The 27889-nt window shown below is 35.5% G+C and overlaps 1 protein-coding gene across 1 annotated transcript in view; it reads left to right on the plus strand.

Moving 5' to 3' along the window:
* Positions 1-27889, plus strand: part of ETFA (electron transfer flavoprotein subunit alpha) — a 72412-nt gene that overhangs the window by 19908 nt on the left and 24615 nt on the right. The window contains exons 8-9 of the mRNA XM_020886993.2: positions 185-253; positions 3806-3888. Of these exons, the coding sequence (XP_020742652.1) occupies positions 185-253; positions 3806-3888 (152 nt within the window). The remainder of the gene's footprint in view (positions 1-184; positions 254-3805; positions 3889-27889) is intronic.

The raw sequence follows: 27889 nt of genomic DNA on the forward strand, positions 1-27889 counted from the left end.
GTGTTGAATGCTTTATTGGAAAAGTGCAAGAGTATCATTGGAGAACTTAGGAAAGGCTTTATAGAGGAGGTGGCAGTTGTATAATATGAAGATTCACTCATGTATATGAAGTTCAAAATTTTTATAGAATGGAGTTTATATTTGCTTAATTCTTTTTTTTTTTTCCCCCATCTTCTTAAATGAGGTCGGGGTTTGAAGAGTGGAGAGAACTTTAAGTTGTTGTATGATCTGGCAGATCAACTACATGCTGCGGGTAAGTTTATTTTCCTTACTAGAAAAATATTTCCATTTCATTGGAAATATTTTTTCTTCATTATTTCATTTGTATATAAATCACTCAAAGCTACAGATTTTTTTGATTTCTCTGGTTTTCAACTTTTCTGTCTGAAACAGTTTTTCTTAATCTCCACGTAAATGGTGTAGCATTCAGTGAGGAAAGGTTGTCCTTGTTCTTTATTATTTATATGATACTCTTACCATTTGCCAAATTTTAGGAGTTTTTCCATTAAAAAAAATTAAATGTCAGCTTCATTGCCTACTTCAGATTCAGGAATGCCCTTGTTTTTCTCTTTATTGCTGGTCCAACATAAATCTCTCATACAAATAGAAATTAACATTTAACATTTTAAAAATTTATAGGGAAGATAGATCTTGTTATTAAAAGTGTATTAAGAATGAAATGATGGTTTTTGAAAAAAAATCAGAACATTAAAAATATTTTAGTTTTTAATTATACAATTATAAATGAGTGTATTCTTAATGTCTAGTTTGTTCTTCCCTTTTTGAGAGTTTCGTGTATAACTTTCTGGTTTTTATGCTTTATATTACCTAATATATGTACCCATAGAAATAGTTATGGTTTTGTCTGAATAAAGATGTAATCTTGACTCTATAATCAGATGATGGTATTTGACTGAGGATATTTCATTTATTCATTCACTGAATAAATATTTATTGAGTGTCTGCTGTATGACAGGCACTATTTTTAGGAGCTAGGCAAAAAACAGTGAATAAAATGAGCAAAATGATTCAAAGTTCTAGAGGCCAGAAGCACGTCGAAATCAAAGTGTTGGCAGAGCCACACTTCTACTGGGGAGTGAATATGTTTCCAGTTACCAGAGGCTGCCTTGGCATTCCTGGACTTAGAGCCGTGTCACTCCAGGTTCTGCCACTGTCTTTGTATTACCTTCTCCTCTTTATCTGTATCATGTCTCCCTCTACATCCCTCTTACACTGATACATGTGATGATATTTAAAAATCACCTACATAGTCCAGGATAAGTGCCTTCTCCCAAGATCCTTAACTTTATATCATATCTGCTGCCACAGGTAATATTCACAAGTTCTGAGAACTAGAAAATGAATATATCTTTAGAGGGGCCATTTTTCTGTTTACTACAGACAGTAAACATAGTAAATTAGTAAATAATAAAATAGTATGTTAGGGGCTTCCCAGGTGACTCGGTGGTAGAAGAATCCACCTGCCAATGCAGGAGATGCAGGTGTGGGTTCGATCCCTGGGTCAGGAAGATCCCCTGAAGGAGGTAATGGCAACCCATTCCAGTATTCTTGCCTGGAGAATCCCATGGACAGGGGAGCCTGGCAGGCTACAGTCCATGGGATTGCAAAAAGAGTCAGACATGACTTAGTGACTAAACAGCAATGAGTGCACTGGGAGACCAAAAAATAATCCACTTAACTTGCTTTATTGTGGTGGTTTGAAACTGAACCACCAATATCTCTGAGAGATATCCTCTGTATACAGGAGAGTGTGCATAGGTTATATGCAAATACTGTTCCATTATGAGGAATTTGAGCATCCTTGGATTTTGGTGTCCTTGGAAGGGTTCTGAAAGTAATCCCTTGTGGATACCAAGAAATGATTGTACAAAGTTTTGACATGTCTAATAACAGATACCCTAGTAGAATTGTCAGTTAAACAGTTGGTATAGAAATGTGGAGTTCGAAAGTTTGGACTGGAGATAGAAATTTGGGAATCAATTGCATTTAGATGGTGTTTGAAACTGTGAGACTGGATGAATTCACCAAGAGTGTAGATATAAAAGAAGTCCTAGGATTAAGCCTTAGATACTTCGAGATTAAGAGGTAGGGGAGAAGAGGAGAATGAAGACCAAAGACAAATGGAAAAGTAAGGCAGGAAAACCAGGATAGACAGTCTGATGTTCTGGAATCTAAGTGAAGTGTCTCAGTAAGGCAAAGCGTGATCACCTATGTCAAATGCTGCCCATAGGTCAGGGAAGATGAGCGCTGAAAAGTGCCTCATTGATCAGCCACTTAGAGGTCATTGGTGACTTTGAGCAGTTTTAGTAATGGTAGTAGTGGGTAGTGGGGGCACAAACCTGATTGGAGTGTTTATAAGTAGTTACATGGTTGTATCCACTTCATGATCAGCCATCGAAGCTGATCATGAGCTAAGTTCATTTGTGATTTGTGTGCTTTACTTGTATGTGTGTCATATTTTAATTAAAAAGTTTTTAGAAGTAGAATGGGAGGCCTGGCAATGAAGACAATGAATGCAAACGAGTCCTTAGAGGCTTTTAACCATATGGTAGAGCAGAGAAATAGACAGTAGCTAGAGGGGGAGCAGGACCAGCAGAGGAACTTTTTAAAGGTTAGAAGATAATAGCATGCTTTATATGCCGATGGGAATGCTCTAGTTAAGAGGGAGAGGTTAATCATACGTGAGATGAGAGTTACTGGAGCGATGTTCTTGAGTTGGTGGGAGAGAATATGAACACAGCTGCAAATTGATGGGTGGATGTGTTAGTTGGAGCAGGTTTCCATTTTTTAGTGAAATTGGAAGCAGAATGTTAAAAGAATATTGAAAGTTTGAAGAGAGAGGAAAGATACAAAATTACAATATAGGACAGTCTGAGAGAAATAAACCCTATTTATTTAAAGTACAAAACAGTTACCATGGCTGAGTATTAGTGTTTTTCTCCAGTCATGCTGAACTGTATGTAGTAGGACAGGTATGCAAAGGGGAGAAAGATTGCTTAGTCAGTAACCAGAGATGGAGGTTTTCCACCATTTGGAAATAAGATGATATAAGAGGAGGGCAAGGAAATTGAAGGCACATGCAAAGGAGTGCTTAGAGTCATTGACAATAGAAACTGAGCTGGGTAAAGAAAGAACAGAAAACATAAGGGGAGAGAGGGACAGTGCAAAGAATTATAGACCTCAGTGAGGTCAGAGGGTTGTTGGAGTCAGGTACTAAAAGGGGTCAGCTGGAATGGGGAGGTCACAGAGATTTTGGAAATCGAGATTGTTGATGATATTGGTAATGGACAGATTGAGGATATGACCATGGCTGTGGCTGAGGCAGCATGAAGGGTAAGATGACTGGAGGAAGATTGCTCAAAGAATTGAGGAGCCAAGGTGTCAACGTCTTCAAGTATTAAGATAAGACTAGTACTGGAGAGAGTAACAAAGACCCAGAAGCTAAAATCCTAGAGAAATGAAGGGAATTGACCTGCTGGTTAATGGATGACACAAGCAATACACGAGTGACGTTATCCGATGACATGAGATTCAAAATTGAAGGCTTTTAAGGAGAAAGGAGGGAAAACTTTTTGAGAGTTGCAGTGAGGGCCTGGAGTACCACCTTGAGGCCCCAGTCATATGAGGATAGTGGCAGCCAAGGCGGCATCTGCTGGAGAGGATTGGAGAGGGTAAAAAAAAAGTCTTTTTTTTTTTAAAAATTTTTAAGAAACTGTTATCAGTGAATGCCCCCAACAAATTGAATAATAGAGCTTTAAAAAAATAACAACTATTTTTTTCTTAGTTGGTGCTTCTCGTGCTGCTGTTGATGCTGGTTTTGTTCCCAATGACTTGCAAGTTGGACAGACAGGAAAAATAGTGGCACCAGTAAGTATTGCAGTAAAATATGCCATGCAAAATGCTGTGGGGATAAGAACTGTATATATTTGTGGAGCAGTCATCTCAGTGACGTGATGACCTATTCAGTGTACCGAGGCAGTTAGCCTTTATCCCGGTGAGTGTGTCCTCACAGGCCTGTGGATCTCTTGGCCTTAGTAAAATGTATAGCAGGTCTTAAATCCAGCAGTGTTTTTCAGAGTTTTTAAAGCAGTAGAATACTTTGTCAAATTTATGTCACAACACTAAATATGAAATTGAGAGAAGCATCATTTTATTATATAGATTTTATAAGTTCATCTTAGCATTTATTTACTATAATGCCTGTGTATTTTATTATAAAATCTATCCATAAAACTGATGAATCTATATTAATGAACACAAACTCTCAAAATCAGGAGCTGTGAATGACAGCTGTAGTCTTACATCTTCCTGAACACCTCATTTATTTCTGTGTTATGTCTAGTTGCATGAAATTCAGTAAATTCTATAAATTCAGGAATTCTGATTCCATTCTGATCCATATTAGATTATTCTTCAATTAAAGCTATTCAAAACTTAGGAATATATTGGTTTCAAAGTTGAATTACTAACAATATCAAATGATTGTTCATGTTTCTAAGATGATACAAGTTTTCAGTGGGTAGAATTCTTAGCCAGCTTAAATCTTTATTGTGTGGAGGAAAATGAGTTTTTAAATATATTTCAAAATGTACTTTTAATGTATTTCAAAACAAAATATTAAGTCATATCCATTAAAAAAATCTCATGTCTCATCAGATGTTCATTTAAAATTTCAAAATAATAAAAAAAAATTTAAGTCTTGTCTTTGAAGTTTGTTTTGAAGAGAGTTCAACCCCGTTTTAAAATTGGGTTCTTTGTCTTTTTATTGCTTCTTTATTCATTTTTGAAGAGCAGAAATTTTTATTTTTATAAGATCTAATTATCGATGTTTGTTAATACTTTTTGTATTATTCAGTTTATTTGAACTCAGATAAGATCTCAGAATCTAAAATATGTACTAAAACTGTAAACAAAGTCAGAAAAACCATGTGACCTATTTGCTTGTGATATCACATTTGTTAGGCTGTGAGAACATTTATTGAGCAGGTAAATTCAAACCTTCCCTGACATTTAGTGAGGAATGGCAAACAGGTATTTTTTTGGTGAAAATCTTGTTTGTCATAGTTTACATGAATAAACAGCTTTATTTGAATTTATTTACCAAAGATGAAGCCCACAACCTTTCTAATCAGTCTAATCATACTTCTACAGCAAAGTATGCTGGGAGACAGGCTTTTGTTTGCATTGACTTTTCAGGAACAATACACTTGTTATTAAGTAGCATGGCAGAATGACAGGGAATGACCAGTGGCATCCTTATTTGTATTGTAGATAAATGTCATACAGTCAGCTTTCTTCAACATTGCTATCATGACTGTAGGATTACTGAAAATTTTTCTTAAGGAATTTAAAATATATTAAAGTCTTCACTTTAACATGAATCCTGTATTCCCTGGAGATTCTCGCTTATTAACTGTTAGACTTCAGTGTGTGTGTCTGGGTATATTTGTCTGTGTGTGTGTATGTGTATATTTTTCTTTTAAGACTAAATCTTTTTTGAGCTGATTTCAAGTTTACAGAAAACTTTCAAGTACAAAGTAAAAACCTTTATTTTTGCGGACTGTTTGAGAGTAAGGTGCTGAGATGATTCTCCATCATTTCCAAATATGTAGGACATTCTCCTATAAAACCACAATACAACTTTTAAAATCAGGACATTGGCACCAGTACATTAATACCATGTGAACATCAGACCCCTTTCAGGTTTTGCCAGTTGTCCCAATAATGTGCTATATGTTATAGCAAAGGATTGTAATTTGTAATCAAATGTTGCATATGGTTGTCATGTGTCCTTCCATCTCAAAGAGTTCCTGTCTTATTTTGACTTTCATGACCTTGACACTTTTGAAAATTATAGGAGAGCTATTTTGTAGAGTAGAAAGTCCCTTATTTTGGGTTTGTCTGTTGTGTCCTCGCCGTTCAATTTAGATTATATATGCGTCTTTGACAGGAATATCACAAAAATGATATTTCATCCTATCAAGTGGTATACAGTTTCATTGTGTCTTATTAGATTTTCACTTTGACTGTTTGATTAAAGCTGTTTTTCCCTTTTTAATTAATAAATGTTTTATAAGGAGGTTCTTTGAAATGATATGAATATTCCAGTTCTCCTCAAACTTTCAGTTTATTCATTTACATTTATTTTCTTAAGCGAACATGGAATATTTATTTATTTATTTGTTTGTTTTTCTTTCATTTTTTATTTTTTTATTTTTTCATTTATTTTTATTAGTTGGAGGCTAATTACTTTACAATATTGTAGTGGTTTTTGTCATACATTGACATGAATCAGCCATGGATTTACATGTATTCCCCATCCCGATCCCCCCTCCCACCTCTCTTTCCACCCCATCCCTCTGGGTCTTCCCAGTGCACCAGGCCCGAGCACTTGTCTCATGCATCCAGCCTGGGCTGGTGATCTGTTTCACCCTAGATAATATACATGTTTCGATGCTGTTCTCTCGAAACATCCCACCCTCACCTTTTCCCACAGAGTCCAAAAGTCTGTTCTGTACATCTGTGTCTCTTTTTCTGATTTGCATATAGGGTTATCGTTACCATCTTTTAAAATTCCATATATATGCATTAGTATACTGTATTGGTCTTTACCTTTCTGGCTTACTTCACTCTATATAATGGGCTCCAGTTTCATCCATCTCATTAGAACTGATTCAAATGAATTCTTTTTAATGGCTGAGTAATAGTCCATGGTGTATATGTACCACATCTTCCTTATCCACTCGTCTGCTGATGGGCATCTAGGTTGCTTCCATGTCCTGGCTATTATAAACAGTGCTGCGATGAACATTGGGGTGCACGTGTCTCTTTCAGATCTGGCTTCCTCGGTGTGTATGCCCAGAAGTGGGATTGCTGGGTCATATGGCAGTTCTAATTCCAGTTTTTTAAGAAATCTCCACACTGTTTTCCATAGTGGCTGTACTAGTTTGCATTCCCATCAACAGTGTAAGAGGGTTCCCTTTTCTCCACACCCTCTCCAGCATTTATTGCTTATAGGCTTTTGGACAGCAGCCATCCTGACTGGCGTGTAATGGTACCTCATTGTGGTTTTGATTTGCATTTCTCTGATAATGAGTGATGTTGAGCATCTTTTCATGTGTTTGTTAGCCATCTGTATGTCTTCTTTGGAGAAATGTCTGTTGAGTTCTTTGGCCCATTTTTTGATTGGGTCATTTATTTTTCTGGAATTGAGCTGGAGGAGTTGCTTGTATATTTTTGAGATTAATCCTTTAGAGAAAGGATTGCTTCGTTTGCTATTATTTTCTCCCAATCTGAGGGCTGTCTTTTCACCTTGCTTATAGTTTCCTTTGTTGTGCAAAAGCTGTTAAGTTTCATTAGGTCCCATTTGTTTATTTTTGCTTTTATTTCCAATATTCTGGGAGGTGGGTCATAGAGGATCCTGCTGATTTATGTCAGAGAGTGTTTTACCTATGTTCTCCTCTAGGAGTTTTATAGTTTCTGGTCTTACATTTAGATCTTTAATCCATTTTGAGTTTATTTTTGTGTATGGTGTTAGAAGGTGTTCTAGTTTCATTCTTTTACAAGTGGTTGACCAGTTTTCCCAGCACCACTTGTTAAAGAGGTTGTCTTTTTTCCATTGTATATCCTTGCCTCCTTTGTCGAAGATAAGGTGTCCATAGGTTCGTGGATTTATCTCTGGGCTTTCTATTCTGTTCCATTGATCTATATTTCTGTCTTTGTGTCAGTACCATACTGTCTTGATGACTGTAACTTTGTAGTAGAGCCTGAAGTCAGGCAGGTTGATTCCTCCAGTTCCATTCTTCTTTCTCAAGATTACTTTGGCTATTCGAGGTTTTTTGTATTTCCATACAAATTGTGAAATTATTTGTTCTAGTTCTGTGAAGAATACTGTTGGTAGCTTGATAGGGATTGCATTGAATCTATAGATTGCTTTGGGTAGTATAGCCATTTTGACAATATTGATTCTTCCAATCCATGAACAGGGTATATTTCTCCATCTGTTTGTGTCCTCTTTGATTTCTTTCATCAGTGTTTTATAGTTTTCTATGTATAGGTCTTTAGTTTCTTTAGGTAGATATACTCCTAAGTATTTTATTCTTTTTGTTGCAATGATGAATGGTATTGTTTCCTTAATTTCTCTTTGTTTTCTCATTGTTAGTGTATAGGAATGCAAGGGATTTCTGTGTGTTAATTTTATATCCTGCAACTTTACTATATTCGTTGACTAGCTCTAGTAATTTTCTGGTAGAGTCTTTAGGGTTTTCTATGTAGAGAATCATGTCATCTGCAAACAGCGAGTTTCACTTCTTCTTTTCCTATCTGGATTCCTTTTACTTCTTTTTCTGCTCTGATTGCTGTGGCCAAAACTTCCAAAACTATGTTGAATAGTAGTGAGAGTGGGCTTCACCTTTTTCTCAAGTGCACACGGAACCTTCTCCAGAATAGATCACATCCTTGGCCATAAATCTAGTCTTGATAAATTCAAAAAAATTGAAATCATTCCAGTCATCTTTTCTGACCACAGTGCAGTAAGATTAGATCTCAATTACAGGAAAAAAAATTATTAAAAATTCAAACATGAATATTTATTTATAATAGGACTTATTGTCCCTATTATGTTCAGTGGTTGAAAATCTGTTGTCATTATTTTTGTTGATGTACAAATTGTTCTGCATTTGGCCAGTGAGAAGCCCTTCTGGGGGCTTCTGTGTCTTAACATGTTCCCATCATTCTTTGGGGCTTACTTACTGATAGAATAAGATGTTCTAGGTTTTTCTACCTTTCCTATCCCAGCCCTGGTATCAGTCTTTTCTCCAGGGAGTCCTGGTTCCTTTTAGTGAAAGAATAGTGTGAAGCTGACATCTGAATATTAATTGTGCCTGTTGCTGTTCAGATATTGCTATTTTCAGGACACCTCAGGGAAAAAAGTTAGGGAGTGTGTATAGGTATGTATATGTAGGCAGATACACAATGTAGGCAATGTATTATTATGTATTCATAATAATGCATTGCTTTATTTTTAAATGTTAAACCACCTTGAGTTGCTGTGATAAATCCTACTTGATCATGATATAGTACCCTTTTAATACATTGCTGGCTTTCATTGACTGATGCTTTGTTAAGGAGTTTGGGGTCTGTCTTTATCAAGATAATCTATAGTTTTCCTCCCATCCCCAATATCTTTGTTTAATTTTGGTATTGGCATTATGCTGCCTTCATGAAATGAGTTGAAAAATACTCTCTCCTGGTATATTTTCTGAATGAGTTTGTGTAAGATTGGTTTGTGTTTGTGTCTTTCTTAAATGTTTGATAGAACTCACCACTGAAGCCATCTGAACTTTACGTTTTCTTTGTTGGAGCATTTGACAGTTAACTCAATTACTTCAATGATTTAGAACTATTCAGATTTTCTATTTTATTTTGAGTCTATTTTGCTAAGTGATGTATCTGAAGGAATTAGTTTAGTTCTTTTAAGTTATTAAATATATTGGATAGAGTTATCAAATATATTGGATAAAATTGTTTATAATCTTGCCCCATTTTCCTTTTGTTGTTTGTAAAATCTGGTATGATAGCTCCTCCTAAATTTTGCGGTTTGTGTCCTCTGTTTTTCTGTTTCCCTTTCCTACGTCAGTCCAGTGAGGAATTTATAATATTAAAGAAACATTTCTAATGATTCAGCTTTCTAAAATAACAAGTTTATTGAGATACAATTCATTTACCATACAGTTTATCTAATTAGCTATTTAATTCAGTGACTTTTAGTTTATTTACAGAATTGTATAAACATCGCCTGTCAGTTTTAGTACATTTTTTTCACCTCCAAAAGAAACTGCACACCTGTTTTCTTTCCAGCTCCCCAGTCTAGGCAACTACCAGTCTGCTTTCTGTCTTTGTGAAAGTGAAAATGTTAGTCACTCAGTTTTGTTTGACTCTTTGTGACTACGTGGACTGTAGCCCACCAGGCTCCTCTCTTCATGGGATTTCCCAGGCAAGAATACTGGAGTGGGTTGCCATTTCCTTCTCCAGGGGGTCTGCCCAACCCAGGGATAGAACCTGTGTCTCCTGCATTGCAGGCAGATTCTTGGCCTGTCTGAGCCACCAGGGAAGCTCTGTCTGTCTATAGATTTACCTATTCTGGGCATTTTATGTAAGGGGAATCATAGAATGTATGGTCTTTTATGGCTTTAAAAAAATATATAGCATAATATTTTCATTTATTCATGTTATAATATTTCTTTTTATTGCCATATAGTATTCTATTATATGGATATACCACATTTTATGTATTCATTCATCATCTGATGGAAATTTGGGCTGTTTACTTTTTGGCTGTTATGAATAATTCAGATAGGAACATTCATATGCAGGTTTTTGTGTGGACATATGCTTTCATTTTTCTTGTGTGAACATATGCTTTCATTTCTCTTGGGTATATACACGGGAGTAGAATTGCTGGTTCATATGATAACTTTATGTTTAACCTTTTGAGGAACTGTTTTCCAGAGCAGCTACACCAAAAATGAACCAATTCTTAACTTTGTTAATTTTTCTCATTGCTTTCTTTTTATTGATTTTTGCTCTTAATTTCCTTCCTTCTGATTACTTTGGATTTACCTTGCACTTAAGATTGAACTTTACTTCATTAATTTTGTATTTTGTTTTTTTTAATGTAAATGTTAATGATATAAATTTTTCAGTATTAAAATTCACTGAGTCTTATTTTGGCCTAACATATGCTGTATTGTGGTGAATATACCTTGTGTACCTGAAGAGAGTGTTTATCCTGCCATTAGATACTACAGGAATACTTAAAAATATGGCAACAGAAATATGTCCCAAATGAAACAAGAAATTTTGAAAACACAGGAAAAAACAGACAAAGCTTTGATGAACTGTGGGACAACTTTATAGGAGGTCTATTATGTGTGTAATTGGAGCAGAAAAACCCAGATCTCAGATGCTCAACAAATACCAAGAATAGGAAACAGGAAGAAAACTACAGGGCATGTTAACAGTCAGATTGCTTAAAGAATGATTAAAAGAAAAAATCTTTTTTTTTTCAAAAAAGAATTCATTTTATTTGTAGTACATTTGCTTTGGAGGGAGAGCCAATTAATTAAAAAGAGTGCATAATTTAACCAACATCAGATCTCCCTGCTGCATTCCCTATTGAAACCTTTATTTTCTTTTTTCAAAGTCTTTTCTTATTAAGGTTATTACAGAGTATTGAGCAGAGTTCCCTGTGCTATACAGTAGAACCCTGAATATATCAGTGTGCATATGTTAATTCTAATCTGTCCCTCCCTACCACCCTCTCCCCCTGGTAACAATAAGTTTGCTCTCTAAGCCCATGAGTCTCTTTTGGTTTTGTAAATAAGTACTTTTTTTTTTTTAAGATTCTGAATGTAAGTAATATCTTAGGATATTTGTCTTTCTCTGTCTGCCTTACTTTACTTTTTCATATTCTTTTCAATCATAGTTTATCACAGGATATTGAATATAGTTCCCTGTGCTATAGAATAGGACTTTGTTGTTTATCCATCCTATATATATGATAGTTTGCGTCTGCTAACCTCAGCCTCTCGATCTTTCCTTCCCTCACCCCTTGCCTCTTGGCACCACACGTCTGTTCTCTATGTCTGTGAGTCCATTTCTGTTTCGTAGATATTCATTTGTTTGATTTTTCAGATTCCACATATAAGAAATATCACATGATAATTGTCTTTCCTTTCTGACTTACTTTGCTTAGTATGATAATCTGTCCATGTTGCTGCAAATGGCATTATTTCATCCCTTTTAATTGCTGAGTAATATTCCATTGTAGGGCTTCCCAGGTGGGTCAGTGAGAGATGCAGGAGACACGGGTCCAATCCTTGGATTGGGAAGATTCCCTCAAGTAGAAAATGCCAACCCGCTGCAGTATTCTTGCCTGGAAAATTCCACGGATAGAGGCCTGGCGGGCTACAATCTGTGAGGTTGCAAGAGTGTTGGACATGACTGAGCATGTACGCTATATTCCATTCCTTATATGTACCACATCTTCTTTATCCATTCCTCTGTTGTTGGACATTAGGTTGCTCCCATGTCTTGACTATTATAAATAGTGCTGCAGTGAACATTGGGATGCCTGTATCCTTTAGAATATTGGTTTCCTCCAGTTATATGCTCAGGAGTGGGCTTGGTGGATCATGTGGTAGATCTAGTTTTAGTTTTTTAAAGAATGTACAGTGGCTGTACCAATTTATATTCCCATCAATAGCATAGGAGGGTTCCCTTTTTTTAATACACTCTCCACCATTTATTGTTGTAGACTTTTTAATGATGGCCATTCTGACTGGTGTGAGGTGATACCTCATTGTAGTTTCGATGTGCATTTCCCTAATAATTAATGATGTTGAGCATCTTTTCCTGTGCCTCTTGGCCCTCTGTGTGTCATAAATGTTAGTTTCCAGATTCACTGACTTTATAGCTTTCCCTAGTTAATGATCAGCAAGCACCTTTTATTACTTTAAGTGAAAACAAAATGAAGACCTGAAATCTTATGATCAAGAATTATTTTCTGGCAGACAAGCAAAGTTGTTTCATCTGTGTTTATGGTTGATATCATTGTATTCAAAACCCATAAACAAGGTATATCCACTTCAATACTGATAAAAAGAAATTCTTAAAAGCAGTGAGAGAAAAGTATAAATGAACTCAATATTCCAGGCAAAAAGCAGAGATCGCTAGGTGTATAAAAAGCAAGACTCAACTGTATGCTGCCTACAAGAAACACATTTAGACAGAAAAAGATATGTAATACTAACAGTAAACATAAGGAATCTGAATTGTCTTTATTAATATCAGATAAAGCAAACTTCAAGACAGTGAGTACTGCCAAACGTAAAGAGGGCCATAAATTGATGAAAGGATCAATTTATCAGTAAGACAGAACAGTCATGAATGTGTAAGTGCCCAATAACAGAATTTCAAAGTACATCAAGCAAAATCTGACAACTAAAGTGAGGAATAAATTTATTATCCTAGTTGGAGGTTTTGGTACTATACCTTCTCCCAATAATTGATGGAGTACTAGACCAAAAAATTCAGTTAGGACATAAAAGATCTACATCAGGGAGAACAAGCTATCTAAATCACACAGCAAGTATTTTTGGTTTTATTGGCCATAGAGTGTCTATCATAACTACTTAATTCTTTTGTTGTAGAGCAAGAGCAGCCATAGACTTGTAAATAAATTAATGAGTTGTATTGCATTGAAACTTTATATACAGAAACAGGTGGCAGTCCAGGTTTGGCCTATTGACTTAACATTTATAGAACATTGAGCCACCTTTTTTTTTTCTCTATTTTTATTCTAGGACTCCAGTTGCATGTATTTTAGATATCTTTATATTCTTCTGTAGATTATTTAAGTTTTGTTCATTCCTTTTCATCTTTTTTCCCTCTGTTCTTCAGACTGAATAATTTGCATTGACTTACCTTCAAGATTACTGACTCTTCTATAATTTCTAATATGCTATTAAACCCAGCTAGGAAATTTCTTATTTTGTATTTTTTAGTTCTAGATTTTCATTTGGTTCTTTTTATAGCTTCATTTCTCTGCTGAGGTTTCTTATCTGTTCAAACATTATAGGTATCTTTCTTTACATCATGACCATACTTGTAATAGCTCTTTTTAAATCCTTGTGTACTAATTCCAAGTTCTTGGTTATTTCAGGGTTGATATCCTTTGATTGTATTTTTCACATTTTCCTGTTTCATTATGTGTGTAGTACAGTGGTTCTCAACTTTTTTGTCTGGGGACTCTTTTTTTTTGGGGGGGGGGGGACTCTTTTTAAAATTTGTTGAGGGCCCTTAAAGAACTTTCATTTATTTGGTTCATAGGTGGTGGTGATGTTTATTGTATTAGAGATACAAACTTAGAAATTTTTAAAATGTTTATTCATTTGAGAAGTTTTTTAAATGTTTATTCATTTAAAATTAAGTTATTTTAATAATTTATTATTAATTTTTGTTAGAGTATTACATGTTGTATTAGTTTCTACTGGACAGCAAAGTGAATCAGCAATACATATACACATATTCCCCTCTTTTTTGGATTTCCTTCTCGTTTCGGTAACCACAGAGTATCAAGTAGAGTTCCCCATGCTATGTAGTAGGTTCTCATTAGTCATTTATTTTAAACATACTTTCAATAGTGTATACATACCAATCTCAGTTCCCAATCCCTCCCACTACCACCACTTTCCCACATGATATCCATATATTTATTCTCCACGTCTGTGTCTCTACTTCTGCTGTGCAAATATGGTCATCTGTATTTTTCTAGATTCCACATATATGTGTTACTATATGATACTTTTTTTTCTTCCCAACTTCACTGTGTGTGACAGTCATTAAGTTCATCCACATTTCTACAAATGACCCAATTTAATTCCTTTTTATGGCTGAATAACATTCCACCATATATATGTACCACATCTTCTTTATCCATTCCTCTGTTGATGGACATTTAGGTTGCTACCATGTCCTGGCTTTTGTAAATAGTGCTGCAGTGAACATCAGAGTACATGTGTCTTGAATTTTGGTTTACTCTGGATATATGCCCAATAATGGGATTACTGGGTCATATGGTAGGTCTCTTTTTATTATTTTTTAAAATGTTTTTTTCTATTTAATTATTTATCTACATGAGATGATGGATGTTCATTAAACTGTTGCGATAATCATTTCATGATGTATGTAAGTCAAATCATTATACTGTACAACTTAAACTTATATAGTCAGTTATATTTGAACCCAACTGAATGAAAACAAAGGTAACTAGACTTAAGAAAACAATGACTATAGTTGCTAAATGACCCAGATAACCAAGATGGTGTGGTCACTGATCTAGGGCCGGACATCCTGGAGTGTGAGGTCAAGTGGATCTTAGGAAGTATCACTATGAACAAAGCTAGCGGAGGTAATAGAATTCCAGTTGAGCTATTTCAGATCCTAAAAGGTGATGCTGTAAAAGTGCTGTACTCAGTATGTCAGCAAATTTGGAAAACTCAGCAGTGGGCACAGGATTAGAAAAGGTCAGTTTTCATTCCAGTGCCAAAGAAGGGCAATGCCAAAGAATGTTCAAACTGTCACACAATTGTGTTCATTTCACATGCTAATAAAAAGAAAAAAGTGTGTGTTCAGTTGTCTCCAACTTTTTGCCACCCCAGGGACTGTAGCCCACTGGGCTTCTCTGTCCATAGGATTTTCCAGGCAAGAATACTGGAGTGGGTTGCCATTTCCTTCTCCTTACTTGCTAGTAAGGTGCTTAAAATCCTTTAAGCTAGGCCTCAGCAGCTCATGAACTAAGAACTTGCACATGTACAACCTGGGTTTAGAAAAGGCAGAGGAACCAGAGATCAAATTACCAACATTCATTGGACCATGGAGAAAAGTAAAGAAGTTCCAGAAACCCTCCAGGTTAGGGTTAGGGTTAAGGTTAGGGTTAGGGTTAAGGTTAGGGTTAGGGTTAGTTCATTGACTATGTGGATCACAACAAACTGTGGAAAATTCTTAAAGAGATGGGAGTACCAGACTGCCTTATCCTTATCCATCTCCTGAGAAACCTGTATGCAGGTCAAAAAGCAGCAGGTAGAACTGGACTGGTTCAAAATTGGGAAAAGATACATAAGGCTGTATATTGTCACCCTGTTTATTTAACTTTTATGCAGAGTACATCATGTGAAATATCAGGCTGGATGAATCACAGGCTGGAATCAAGATTGCTGGGGAAAATATAAAAAACTTCAGATATGCAAATGATACCTCTGTAATGGCATAAAGTGAAGAGGAACTAAAGAGCCTCATGATAAGGGTGAGAGAGAAGAGTGGAAAGGCTGGTTTGAAACTAAACATTCAAACAACTAAGATCATGGCATCTGGTGCCATCACTTTGTGGCAAATAGAAGGGAAAAATGTGGAAGCAGTTACAAATTTTATTTTCTTGGACTCCAAAATCCCTGTGAATGGGGACTGCAGCCATGAAATTAAAAGACCCTTGCTCCTTTTTGCTTTTTGAAGAAAAGCCTTGACAGACCTAGACAGCATGTTACAAAACAGAGACATCACTTTGCCAACAAAGGTCTGTATAGTCAAAGCTATGGTTTTTCCAGTAGTCATGTATGGATGTGAGAGTTGGACCATAAAGAAGTCTGAGTGCCAAAGAAATAATGCTTTCAAACTGTAACTGTGGTGCTGGAGAAGACTCTTGAGAATTCCTTGGACTGCAAGAAGAGCAAATCAGTGAATCCTAAAGGAAATCACCCCTGAATGTTCATTGGGAAGACTGATGCTGAAGCTCAAGATCCAATACCTTAAAAGTCCCTACTGCTGGAAACGAAGCAACAGACAAAGGATTAATCTCAAATATATACAAGCAACTCCTCCAGCTCAACTCCAGAAAAATAAATGACCCAATCAAAAAATGGGCCAAAGAACTCAACAGACATTTCTCCAAGCAAGACATACAGATGGCTAACAAACACATGAAAAGATGCTCAACATCACTCATTATCAGAGAAATGCAAATCAAAACCACAATGAGGTACCATTATACGCCAGTCAGGATGGCTGCTATCCAAAAGTCTACAAGCAATAAATGCTGGAGAGGGTGTGGAGAAAAGGGAACCCTCTTACACTGTTGGTGGGAATGCAAATTAGTACAGCCACTATGGAAAACAGTGTGGAGATTTCTTAAAAAGCTGGAAATAGAACTGCCATATGACCCAGCAATCCCACTTCTGGGCATACACACCAAGGAAACCAGATCTGAAAGAGACACATGCACCCCAATGTTCATCGCAGCACTGTTTATAATAGCCAGGACATGGAAGCAACCCAGATGCCCATCAGCAGACGAATGGATGAGGAAGCTGTGGTACATATACACCATGGAATATTACTCAGCCATTAAAAAGAATTCATTTCAATCAGTTCTAATGAGATGGATGAAACTGGAGCCCATTATACAGAGTGAAGTAAGCCAGAAAGATAAAGACCATTACAGTATACTAACACATATATATGGACTTTAGAAAGATGGTAACGATAACCCTATATGCAAAACAGAAAAAGAGACTCAGATGTATGGAACAGACTTGTGGACTCTGGGAGAAGGCGAGGGTGGGATGTTTCAGGAGAACAGCATTGAAACATGTATATTATCTAGGGTGAAACAGATCACCAGCCTTGGTTGGGTGCATGAGACAAGTGCTCGGGCCTGGTGCACTGGGAAGACCCAGAGGGATGGGGTGGAGAGGGAGGTGGGAGGGGGGACTGGGATGGGGAATACATGTAAATCCATGGCTAATTCATATCAATGTATAACAAAAACTACTGTAATGATGTAAAGTAATTAGCCTCCAACTAATAAAAATTTAAAAAAAAAAAAAAAAAGTCCCTACTGCTGGGAAAGATTGAAGACAGGAGGAGAAGGGGACGACAGAGGTTGAGGTGGTTAGATGACATCACCGACTCAATGGACATGAAATTGAGTAAACTCTGGGAGATAGTGGAGGACTGAGGAGCCTAGCATGCTATAGTCCATGGGGTCGCAAAGAGTTGGACACAACTTAGTGACTAAACAACAGCAACAAGTCCAGTCCTCCAAGCAACATTTATTAAGGAGATTGTCCTTTCCACATTGTATATTCTTGGCTCCTTTGTCATATATTAATTGATCATGTGTGCATGGGTATATTCTTGATTCTCTTGGATTTTTATGTCAGTACCATACTGTTTTGATTACTGTAGCTTTGTAATATAGCTTTAAATTCTATTGTGTATTTCTGATATGGTGCCTCCAGGTTTTTTATTCTTTCAAGATAACCTTAATTATTCAAGGTCTTTTTGATACCAAATACATTTTAGGATTATTTGCTTTATTTCTGTGAAAAATGCTGTTTGAGTTTTGTTAGGAATTGCATTGAATGTGTACATTGCTTTGGGTAGTATGGATGTTTTAACAATTTTAATTCTTTTAATCTATGAGCACAGAGTATCTTTCCATTTATTTGTATCTTCATCATTTTCTTTCATCAGTGTCATAGATTTCTGAATCAAGTCTTTTACCTCCTTATGTTAAATAAATCCCTAGGTATTTTATTCTTTTTGATACAATTGTAAATGGGGTAGTTTCCTTAATTTTGCTTTCTGATAGTTTGTTGTTAGTGTATAAAAACACAATGTTTCTGTATATTGATTTTCTATCTTGCAACTTTACTGAATTCACTTATTAGTACTAACAATTTTTTGGTGGTATCTTTTCAGTTTTCTCTATATAATACCATATTGCCTGCAATTAGAGACAGTTTTCCTTCTTCCATTCCAAGGAATGCCTTTGGATGCCTTTTATTTCTTTTTCTTGCCTAATTGCTGTGGTGTGGACTTAGTACTATGTCAAATGAGAGTGATGAGAGTGTACATCCTTGTCCTTGATCTTAGAAGAAAAACTTTCAGCTTTTCATTGTTGAGTATGATGTTACCTGTGGGGTTGTCATATGTAACCTTTTATTATAAAGGTGAGGTGAAGTGAAGTGAAGTGAAAGTCACTCAGTCGTGTCTGACTCTTTGCGACCCCATGGACTACACAGTCCATGGAATTCTCCAGACCAGAATATTGGAGTGGATAGCCTGTCCCTTCTCCAGGGGATCTTCCCAACCCAGGGATCAAACCCAGGTCTTCCTCATTGCAGGCAGATTCTTTACCAGCTGAGCCACAAGGGAGGCCCTATTTATAAAGGTATATTCCCTCTATACCCACTTTGTTGACTGTGTGTCTTCTTTATTCTGTTTTTAGTCAGTTTTGTTTGCGATTCATTCATTTAATGAAGGTAGCAGTTTTCATTGTGTTTCATTAATGTATGGCATTCCATATTATAAATGTATCATATTTACACCATTTTTCCATTAATAGATGTTTATTTAGATGGTCTATAATTTCTTGCTATTACAAATAATGTTGCTGTGAAAATTCTTAAAAAATGTTTCCTTGTATGTTAGTGTTTCCCTACAGAAGTATGCCGAGGAGTGAAATTGCTTAATTATATATAGTAAATGTCTAGCTTTACCAGATATTGACATACTGTTTTCCAAAGTGGTTATTTACACTTATCAACAGTTTATAAAATTTATTACCTTTGTTCTCATCCTTGCTGTATTTTGGTGTTTTCAATTTTTTTTTTTAACATCTTTTGCTGTCCTAGAGGTAGATGAATAGTTCCAAAGATAGGTAATGGTGGTGATTATACAACAAGGCAAACATACTTAATGCCACAGAACACTTACCAATGATTAAAATGGTAAATTTTATGTTAGGTATATTTTACTACAATTTTTAAAACGTTTTGCTAGTCTAATGGGCATGAAATCTCATTGTGCTTTTTAATTTGCTTTTCCCTGATTACGAGTGAGGAATCTTTCATTCATGTTTTCTTCCCCCCTCTGAGTTTCTTGTTCATATCTTTTTTGCCTATTTTTCTATAGAATTGCCTATCTTCTTAACAATTTTAGAAGTTCTTTTATGTATTCTGAATATTAATCTTTTTTGGTTGTGTGTGTTACATATATTTTCTCTCAGTTATGACTGTCGTCTTCATTTTTTGAATCATTTTTCTTTTAATAAACTTTTAATTGTAATGTGGTTGAACATTTTTTCCTTTTTGATATATAATATTTTTTGATCTTTTAAAAAGGATCTCTGCCAAGAGAGGGTTTTAACAATATTAACCTGTATTTTTTTTCCTTAAAAGTTTTCTTAAAGTTTTGCTTTTCACATTTCACACTCAGTTAATCAACTTGATTTAATTGTTTGTTTGGTATGAAGCAACTATTTAATTTTTCCTCATGTAGCTAATCGTTTATTTTGCATTTTCTTCTGCCCCAGACCTTTTACATATCAAGTTTACATATATGCAGAAGTCTCTTCTGGATTCTGTGTTTTCTGAATTCTGTGTTTTGTCTGTCAGTTGTTTATCATTGTACCAAAACTGCTCCGAGAGCTTTGTAATAAAATTATCTACTTGGGCAATACCCATCTTCCCCATTCTTCTCCAGAATTGTCTCAGCTATTCTTGACTCTCTGTCATTTCCCACAGTTTTAGAATTAATTTGTCAAGCTCCATATTTGGAATGTTGATTGATAAACATCCCTGTCTCTTATTTTCAAGAGAATTCTTGTGTTTCACCACTAGGAATGCTGCTAAAGTAGTTTCCTACAATAGACAGTGTCATATCATGGTTAAAAATGGTTAGCAGTCCAGACTTTGTAGCCAGGTTGCCTGAATTCAGTTCTTAGTGTTACCACTTGCTTGCTGTGTGACCTTGGACAGATCACTTAGCTTCTCTGTACTACCGTTTTTTCAGCTGTGTAATGGCAATATAACAGTCTGTACTTCATATGGTAGTTCTGAAGATTTAATGCATTAGTCTGTGTCAAATACTTAAAACTGTGCCTTGCATATAGTATGAGTACTGTGAATTAATACACTATTTATAATAGTGAAATAGTATTATAAATCTAGTTTGTTAGATTTTTTGTTGTTGTTTTGAAATCATGAACAGGTATTAAATTCTTTAACTGTTATCTGATAGCTTCGTTGGATTTTGTTAGGGTGTTAATTAGCATGTGTTGAGCTTAAAATAGAGTGTCAGATTTATACTATGACTAGAATTTAATAAATATGGTTTTTTTAGCCTTGACATAGTTGGTAGTAGTTCCCATTTAGCTTTTTTTTTCTGGATTACCTTTTAAAAGCCCCATTGATGACTTTCCTACCTCACCATTCAAACGTATAAGCATATTGTAGTCATTAAAGAGTTTCTGTTATGTCCTGCCAGAGAAATGTGTGTTTTTCACTTAGTGGAAGTAGATTACTTTGTCTGTATTTTGGTATTTTACTAACAGATTGGTGGTTCATTTATAATTCTAAGACTTGATGAATTTATAATTCTAAGACTTTATCTAAGACTAGATAAAGCAGTTTTGGGGAGAATTTGCTAAGACAAGAAATTTTTTCTGAGTTCTTTTGAAGAAAATTCACTCTTGTTGAAAAGTCTGTGTACGAACAAACTTTATGGGAGTTATTTGTACACAGCTGGGACTGAATTTATGGACTGCTTTTCTGACTTGCTAAAAAGCTAAAGATTGACAACCCCTTTCATACTGCATTATCCAGCTTGGCTTTTAACTCTAAGAAAATGGTGTTCACAAATTGATGCTCTATTCCTTTGGGGTTGGTATAGAAGCATTAAATTGTACTAAAATATTCATATGTGAGTGCATTTAGCTGAAAGCAATTGATGTTCTGTTCCCAAGAGGACAAAGAGAAATGCTGTATGGACCTGTAGTACAGAAAACACCCTAAGCATGCTTCTTAAAGGTAATTACATGGCCTGGATGATCAAAGCCCTTACAGTGAAGCTTAAAGTGACAAAGGAGAAGTTGTAGAACTAACAAACTGTGGTTTGGATATATAAATAGTTTGGTTGTGCAATAGTTAAAAACTTATTTGATAAAAGTTAGTTGTAATTGTGTCCTTGAGTTCTAATTGTGTCTTTGCTTTATTTTCTTAGCTAATTTTTATTAGACTGTTTTCTCTAAATACTTGTTTCAAGAGGACAAGTGTCAGTCCAGTTTTCTTATCCATTACCATTTAATATATAAAATTAACTTTTTAAGTTTTGGAGCGTCTGTTGAATTTTTTTAGGTATATATTAAAACTTTTATAAAAGATTCCACTGATATGAATTGACATGCCTTGTAGATGATCAGTCTAATGTAACAGCTGGCATGAAAATCAGTAAGAGTAGACAGCAGATCTTTGTTGTAGCCATCTTGGTGTGGCAATTTGAATAAAACTGTTCTAAATTTCTATTCTTATTCTAACTGTATTTTTGGTTCTTTCATATGAAAGCTAATTTTTTTCCTCATGTATTGCTTGAGGTAAGGTAATCATGCACATTAATATCAGAGAAAATAAGACACTTGACTGGAAGGAAATGTTTATTCAATGATAGTTGATCATTTAGCTTAAGTAATTCAATCCTCATGTTTATTTTGGAGCCAAAGATATGAGTACTAAAATCTTGTATAAAAGAACATTTTAGTAATATTTGGGCTTCCCTGATGGTTCAGCTGGTAAAGAATCTGCCTGCAGTGCAGGAGACTTAGGTTCAATCCCTGGTTGGGAAGATCCCCTGAAGAAGGAAAAGGCTACCCACTCCAGTATTCTGGCCTGAAGAATTTTGATAGTTATTAAGACACAGGATTCTAGAATTAAGTGTTTTGAAGATGGAGAATTGTATAAAGGATTCTGTCAAGGAAATTACTTTCTGATGACTTTATTTTGGTAAAAATCTAATGAAATTCACAACCATACTTAAGTGTATAATTCAGACATCAATTATATTCAGAATATTGTACAACCATAGCCTCTGTTTATACTCTAAATTTTTCATCACCCTGAAAAAGAAACTCTGTAACCATTAAGCAGTAGCTCTCCACTCTTTCCAACCTCAGCCTCTGGTAATCCCTGATCTACTTTATGTCTGTGTGAGTTCACTATGCTGGATATCTCAAGAGTGAATCATATACAATATTTGTCCTTTTGTGAGTGTCTTACTTCTTTTAGCGTATCTTCAGGTTTAATCCTTATTGTAGCATATGTCAGAATATCATTCTTTGTTATGGCTAAAAAATATTTTAATATTCCACGAATATTTTGTTTATTTGTTTATCTATTGATAGATACTTTGGTCATTTTTGTTTTTACCTTTTGGCTATTGTGAATAATGCTGCTTTGAACATTCACATATAATTATCTGTTAGGTTCCTGCTTTAAATTCTTTTGGGTGGTTAAGTTAGGCTTGGGATTGCTGGGCCACATGATAAGTCTTTGGTTAGCTTTTTGAAGAGCCTCCAAACTGTTTTCCTCCAGTTATGTAGCTTTCATTAGCTTCTTGGCATAGAAACTATCTTTATAATTTTAGATTAAATAATTATCAAGAAAGGCTATGCACAAACAGTGACCTTCTTAGTAATTTTGGGAATGAGGTAACTTGGTGAGTGAAAAGAATAGTACTTTGAAGGCAGGTTCTATTGCCATCTTGGTTCTTCGGGCCTCTAATTTTTTAATAGATGAAATTAAAAGATTATGCATAGATATTGTGCACCGAATTAGATATTGTGCATTGAACTGTGGTGCTGGAGAAGAGTCTTGAGTGTCTCTTGGACAGCAAGGAGATCAAATCAGTCAATCCTAAAGGAAATCAGCCCTGAATTTTCATTGGAAGGACCGATGCTGAAGCTGAAGCTTCAATACTTCAGCCATCTGATGCGAAGAGCTGACTCACTGGAAAAGAACCTGATGCTAGGAAAGATTGAGGGCAGGAGGAAAAGGGGGCGACAGAGGATGAAATGGTTGGATGGCATCATTGACTTATTGGACATGAATTTGAGGAAACTCTGGGAGATGGCAAAGGACAAGGAAGCCTGGCGTGCTGCAGCCCATGGGTTCACAAAGAGTTGGACATGAATTAGAGGCTGAGCAACAACAACAAATGCATAGATAACCTTAGAGTTCCCTTACTCTTGCAAAATTCTATATAGGTATATATAACTTAGCCGTTAGATCAGTTAAACCTTACTGATTAAAAATTTTATACTTAAACTTTTTATTTGATTGCTAAAAATGCAAAGCTTTGTAATATACTAATTATATATATAAGTAATTTGATGTTGTACACCCAAATATTTCAGTGTAATTTAATCATCTGAGTAATTTTATAGTATACCTAGGAATTCCCTGGTCATCCAGTGATTAGTCCTCTGCACTTCTGCTGCAGGGGGCACAGGTTCGATCTCTGGCTGGGGAAACTAATCTCACAAGCTGTGGGGCATGGCCTATATATACATATATATGCACACACACACACACATACACACATATACTTGATTGCTTTCTGTCATTCTAGGTGTCCTTGAAGAAAGTCTTCCTGCTATAGAAAATCTGCGCATTTAGTATAGAAGCTAAGTACCTAAATGCTAAACATTTAAGTGCAAAATAGTTAAGTATTAAAAGTTATATTTTATTGTAAAAATACTTTCTTAAGAAAAACTTCTGTCAGATTCTATGCATCCCATGTAATCAAAACCTGCATTTAAAAACAGTATTTAAAGACCAAGAGCTGAAATTTCACCTTTTTTGGTTTACATTTAAACTTTTGAATTCTAAATCACAATATAGTTAGTTGCTGTCCTTTAAAAAAAAAATCTTTTAACTTTGTATTTGAGAAACTGGGTTACTAAACTTACACTTTGAACAAAAATAATAAGGAACATAATGAAGCAGTATAGGCTTTCCAGGTGGCTCAGTGGTAAAGAATCTGCCTGCCAGCGTGGGAGACGCAGGTTTGATTCCTGGGTCAAGTGGATCCCCTGGAGGAGGAAATGGCAACCTACTGCAGCATTCTTGCCTAGAAAATCCCGTGGACAGAGGAGCCTGATGGGCCATGGTCCAGAGTCGCAAAGAGTTAGACATGACTGACTAAGTGCACAAACGCAATGAAACCTATGCTAGAAGTATAAATTACCACTGGCTTTGGTCATATTGTAACTACACTGGTTGTGAAGATGACATTTAGTTGGCTTCTCCGGGGGGAAAGGTAGGCCAGTAAAAAGAATATGGAGGAACTCCTATCTGTGGATGAATTTAGGATTTTAAAACACCTTGGGCTAAAAAACCCAAGCTATGTATTCTCTGCCTAATAAGCACCAAGTCCATCTACTGAGCCATAGAATATCTATTCATATGAGAAACGTACAGAGGTTTCTTTTAAATGAGTTTTCTGATTTCGTTTCTAGACCTTTTCCATTAAATTTTGGAATATTTGTCAGATATGAAGTCAGATATTGACTTCATCGAAAGCCAGGTGAAAGTTTTTATCCAAAGTGCTAGTTTTCTGTATAGGTTACATAAGCTAACCATCAAAAACATCAGCAAACAAGAAATAGTTTCCAAGTCTTGCCTCTTCCATGAGTCCGTCTTTTTGGTGGCCTTGTAGGCAGTGCATTTGTGGGAGAACATTTGTATTAGAGGCATTTCAGTTGATGTGCAACTAACTGGTCATTAGATAAATCAAAGGCTGTAGTTTATGTCCTAATTCAGGATGAAGAACTCAGAAATAAGGTATCAACTGATACATCTAGTAACATGGGCTAAAAACTCATGTTAGCTAAAATTGATACAGTTTTTTTTTTACATATAACCTTATGTTAGCTGTTCATCTAGTTTTAGTGATTTTTCTCCATGATAAATATATTTATTGGAGTTTTAATAAACTAGTGACTTCAGTTATTAATAGTACTGTCACAATATTGAATTATTTGTGGTGTAGTAGAAGTATTGAACTTAAAATCAAAGGACTTTGGTTAAGAAGCCTGCCTTTACTAGGTGTGTGTAACTTTGAATGACTCATCAAGCCTCCCTGAGCCTGTGCTTTCTGTTCTATAAAATGAGAAAAATTTCCACCCCTTAGAGTTATTGTCATAGATAAGTGAGATAATGTATATAAAGTAGAGTATGGTTCCTGGCATATTATAGACAATTCATGTAGTTGTGATAATTATTATGCCATCTTAAATACTGATACAGTCTGAGTTAGTCCTAGTATAGGAGCATTATCTGATGGTTGAGACATACCTTCAGCTTCGTATCAGGAGTATGCATAAAGTTCTGTATTTATATGAAACTCAGTTTAGGCATAAATCTGTTTGAGAATTTCATAATACAGGCAGAGGGCTGTTTGAGAGAAGAGCCACAGTTGTGCTTTGCATTTTGGGGCCTCTTCCAAAAAGAGAAGAGACTTAAAAACAATTTGGCAAACAGAGGAAATAGTTTGGCCTTTTAAATGAGTAGCAGGATGAAATATAGCAATATTAATGCACAAGAGACTTGCAGTAATTAGAAAATATAGTTCGGTTAATCTACTTCTCAAAGAGACATTCATTATTTCCTATGATGAATTACATTTAACTCCTAACCTGGCATTTGTCCTGGGTATGTGTGTTGTGTTTTAGCTGTTGTAACAGTTGCTGTTTAAGGTTATGCCTCTGTAGCCTTCTGAGTTAACAATGTTGAGAGAGCATGTGCCATTCTGTAAAATTTGTTTCACCCGAGGCAGTCTTAGGGTATTGTTTTTAAGCACATAACATAGGATTGCTGAATTCTAGTTTTTAATAGAACTACTTATCTGATGTCTTTAAACTTTTTATCTTCAAATAAACTTTTTATCCTTCAAATTTTTATGTTCCTTCCCCAATCTGGAAAGGGAGACTTGGTAGAAAAGGAATTTTAAACCTGATTTTTAAAGAGGCGAAGAAATACTGGCTTAGTTTTTCTGCTCTGAAAGCTCCAGATTTAACTACTCTTCTCATAGTCATATTTTTATATAAACATAAAAGTAAACATTTAAATCTTTCCTTTCTACTTTGTTTAAGCAGTATTGAAGTTGCTGCAGGCAGAATACTGTTCCAATTCTAGGAAAAAAGATGTAATTTCAACTTGATATATTATTTTTTGTATGACAAATTTGATATGTCTTGGTAGCTGTGTCTGGGCTATGTATCCCTGTATGAAGATTGTGTTAGAATTTTGTGAAGAAACTCACCTCAACTTCCTAGACCAGCCAGCACTGTCTAGAAAGTTGGGCTGAATTCAAACTTTACAGCTAGTACTAACTGCCCCTCCCCCCCAAATCACTAACAATATCAGTAAAAAAAATTTTCCCAATACATTATCCCAGAAGAATTGTATCAAGTTAAATAGCAACTTCTCTTGAGATAGTGATAGTTACAATTACAATAGTAAACTACTCAAGTAAAGTGGGATTTATCTGGCAGTTGGTTGTCTCATGCCTTCTGGTTTAAAGATTTAGTGATCATTCAGTAATAATAATAGCATTAATAGTAATGGCTCATATTTTGAGCACTTCACATGCATTGTGTTATTTAATAATCCCAACAATCCTATTAGCTGCAGGTATTTAACTTAAAAACAACATTTTAAAAATGTAGGTAGATAACGTTTCTTTAGACATAGTGCTGTTGCACACTTAATAGGCTTCAGTGTAGTGTAAACATAACTTTTATATACACTAGGAAACCAAAAACTTCTTGTGACTTGTTTTATTGCACTGCTCGCTTTATTGCAGTAGTCTGGAACACGCAAAATCTCCAGGGTGTTGTCCGTATGCTTTTTTGAGAAGTGTGAGCCTTTCGGGATAGAGTCTTCAGGATTTTCTAAAATTTTAAGAAAGAGTATCTTAGTAGAGAACAAAATTTGATAATCAGTTTCAGAGTATAAATTTAGTGTTTTAAACCAGCCATTTTCATCTGCTTTGGGTTTTCTTATAATGGTCTACCATACCTGAAAATCGGTGGGTTTGAGTCATCTATGTGTTTGTCTATTGACTGCTCCATTATTTAATCTTAGCCTCATCATTCTGCTGACTTTCCTTTTATGATCTTGTTCTGAGCCAATAGCTGAGCAAAGCTAACACAAGATACTAATGTCATTCTGCCTTGAGGTCTTACTGTCATGCTCTGCAGTACCCCACAGAGCTTATAAGAAGGCTCTTCTTTACCTTGGGTTGTTTTTTTGTTTGTTTGTTTTGTCAGTACCTCGTGGCTTGTGGGATCTTAGTTCCCTGACCAGGGATTGAATCTGGTCCCTCAACCATGAAAGTACGATCCTAACCGCTGGACCTCCAGGGAGTTCCCTTCTTTAGCTTGTTCTTAAATCATCTTGGATCTTTGCTGTCT

The sequence above is a fragment of the Odocoileus virginianus genome, chromosome 16 (assembly GCF_023699985.2).
Source record: "Odocoileus virginianus isolate 20LAN1187 ecotype Illinois chromosome 16, Ovbor_1.2, whole genome shotgun sequence".
Taxonomy (NCBI): Eukaryota; Metazoa; Chordata; class Mammalia; order Artiodactyla; family Cervidae; genus Odocoileus; species Odocoileus virginianus.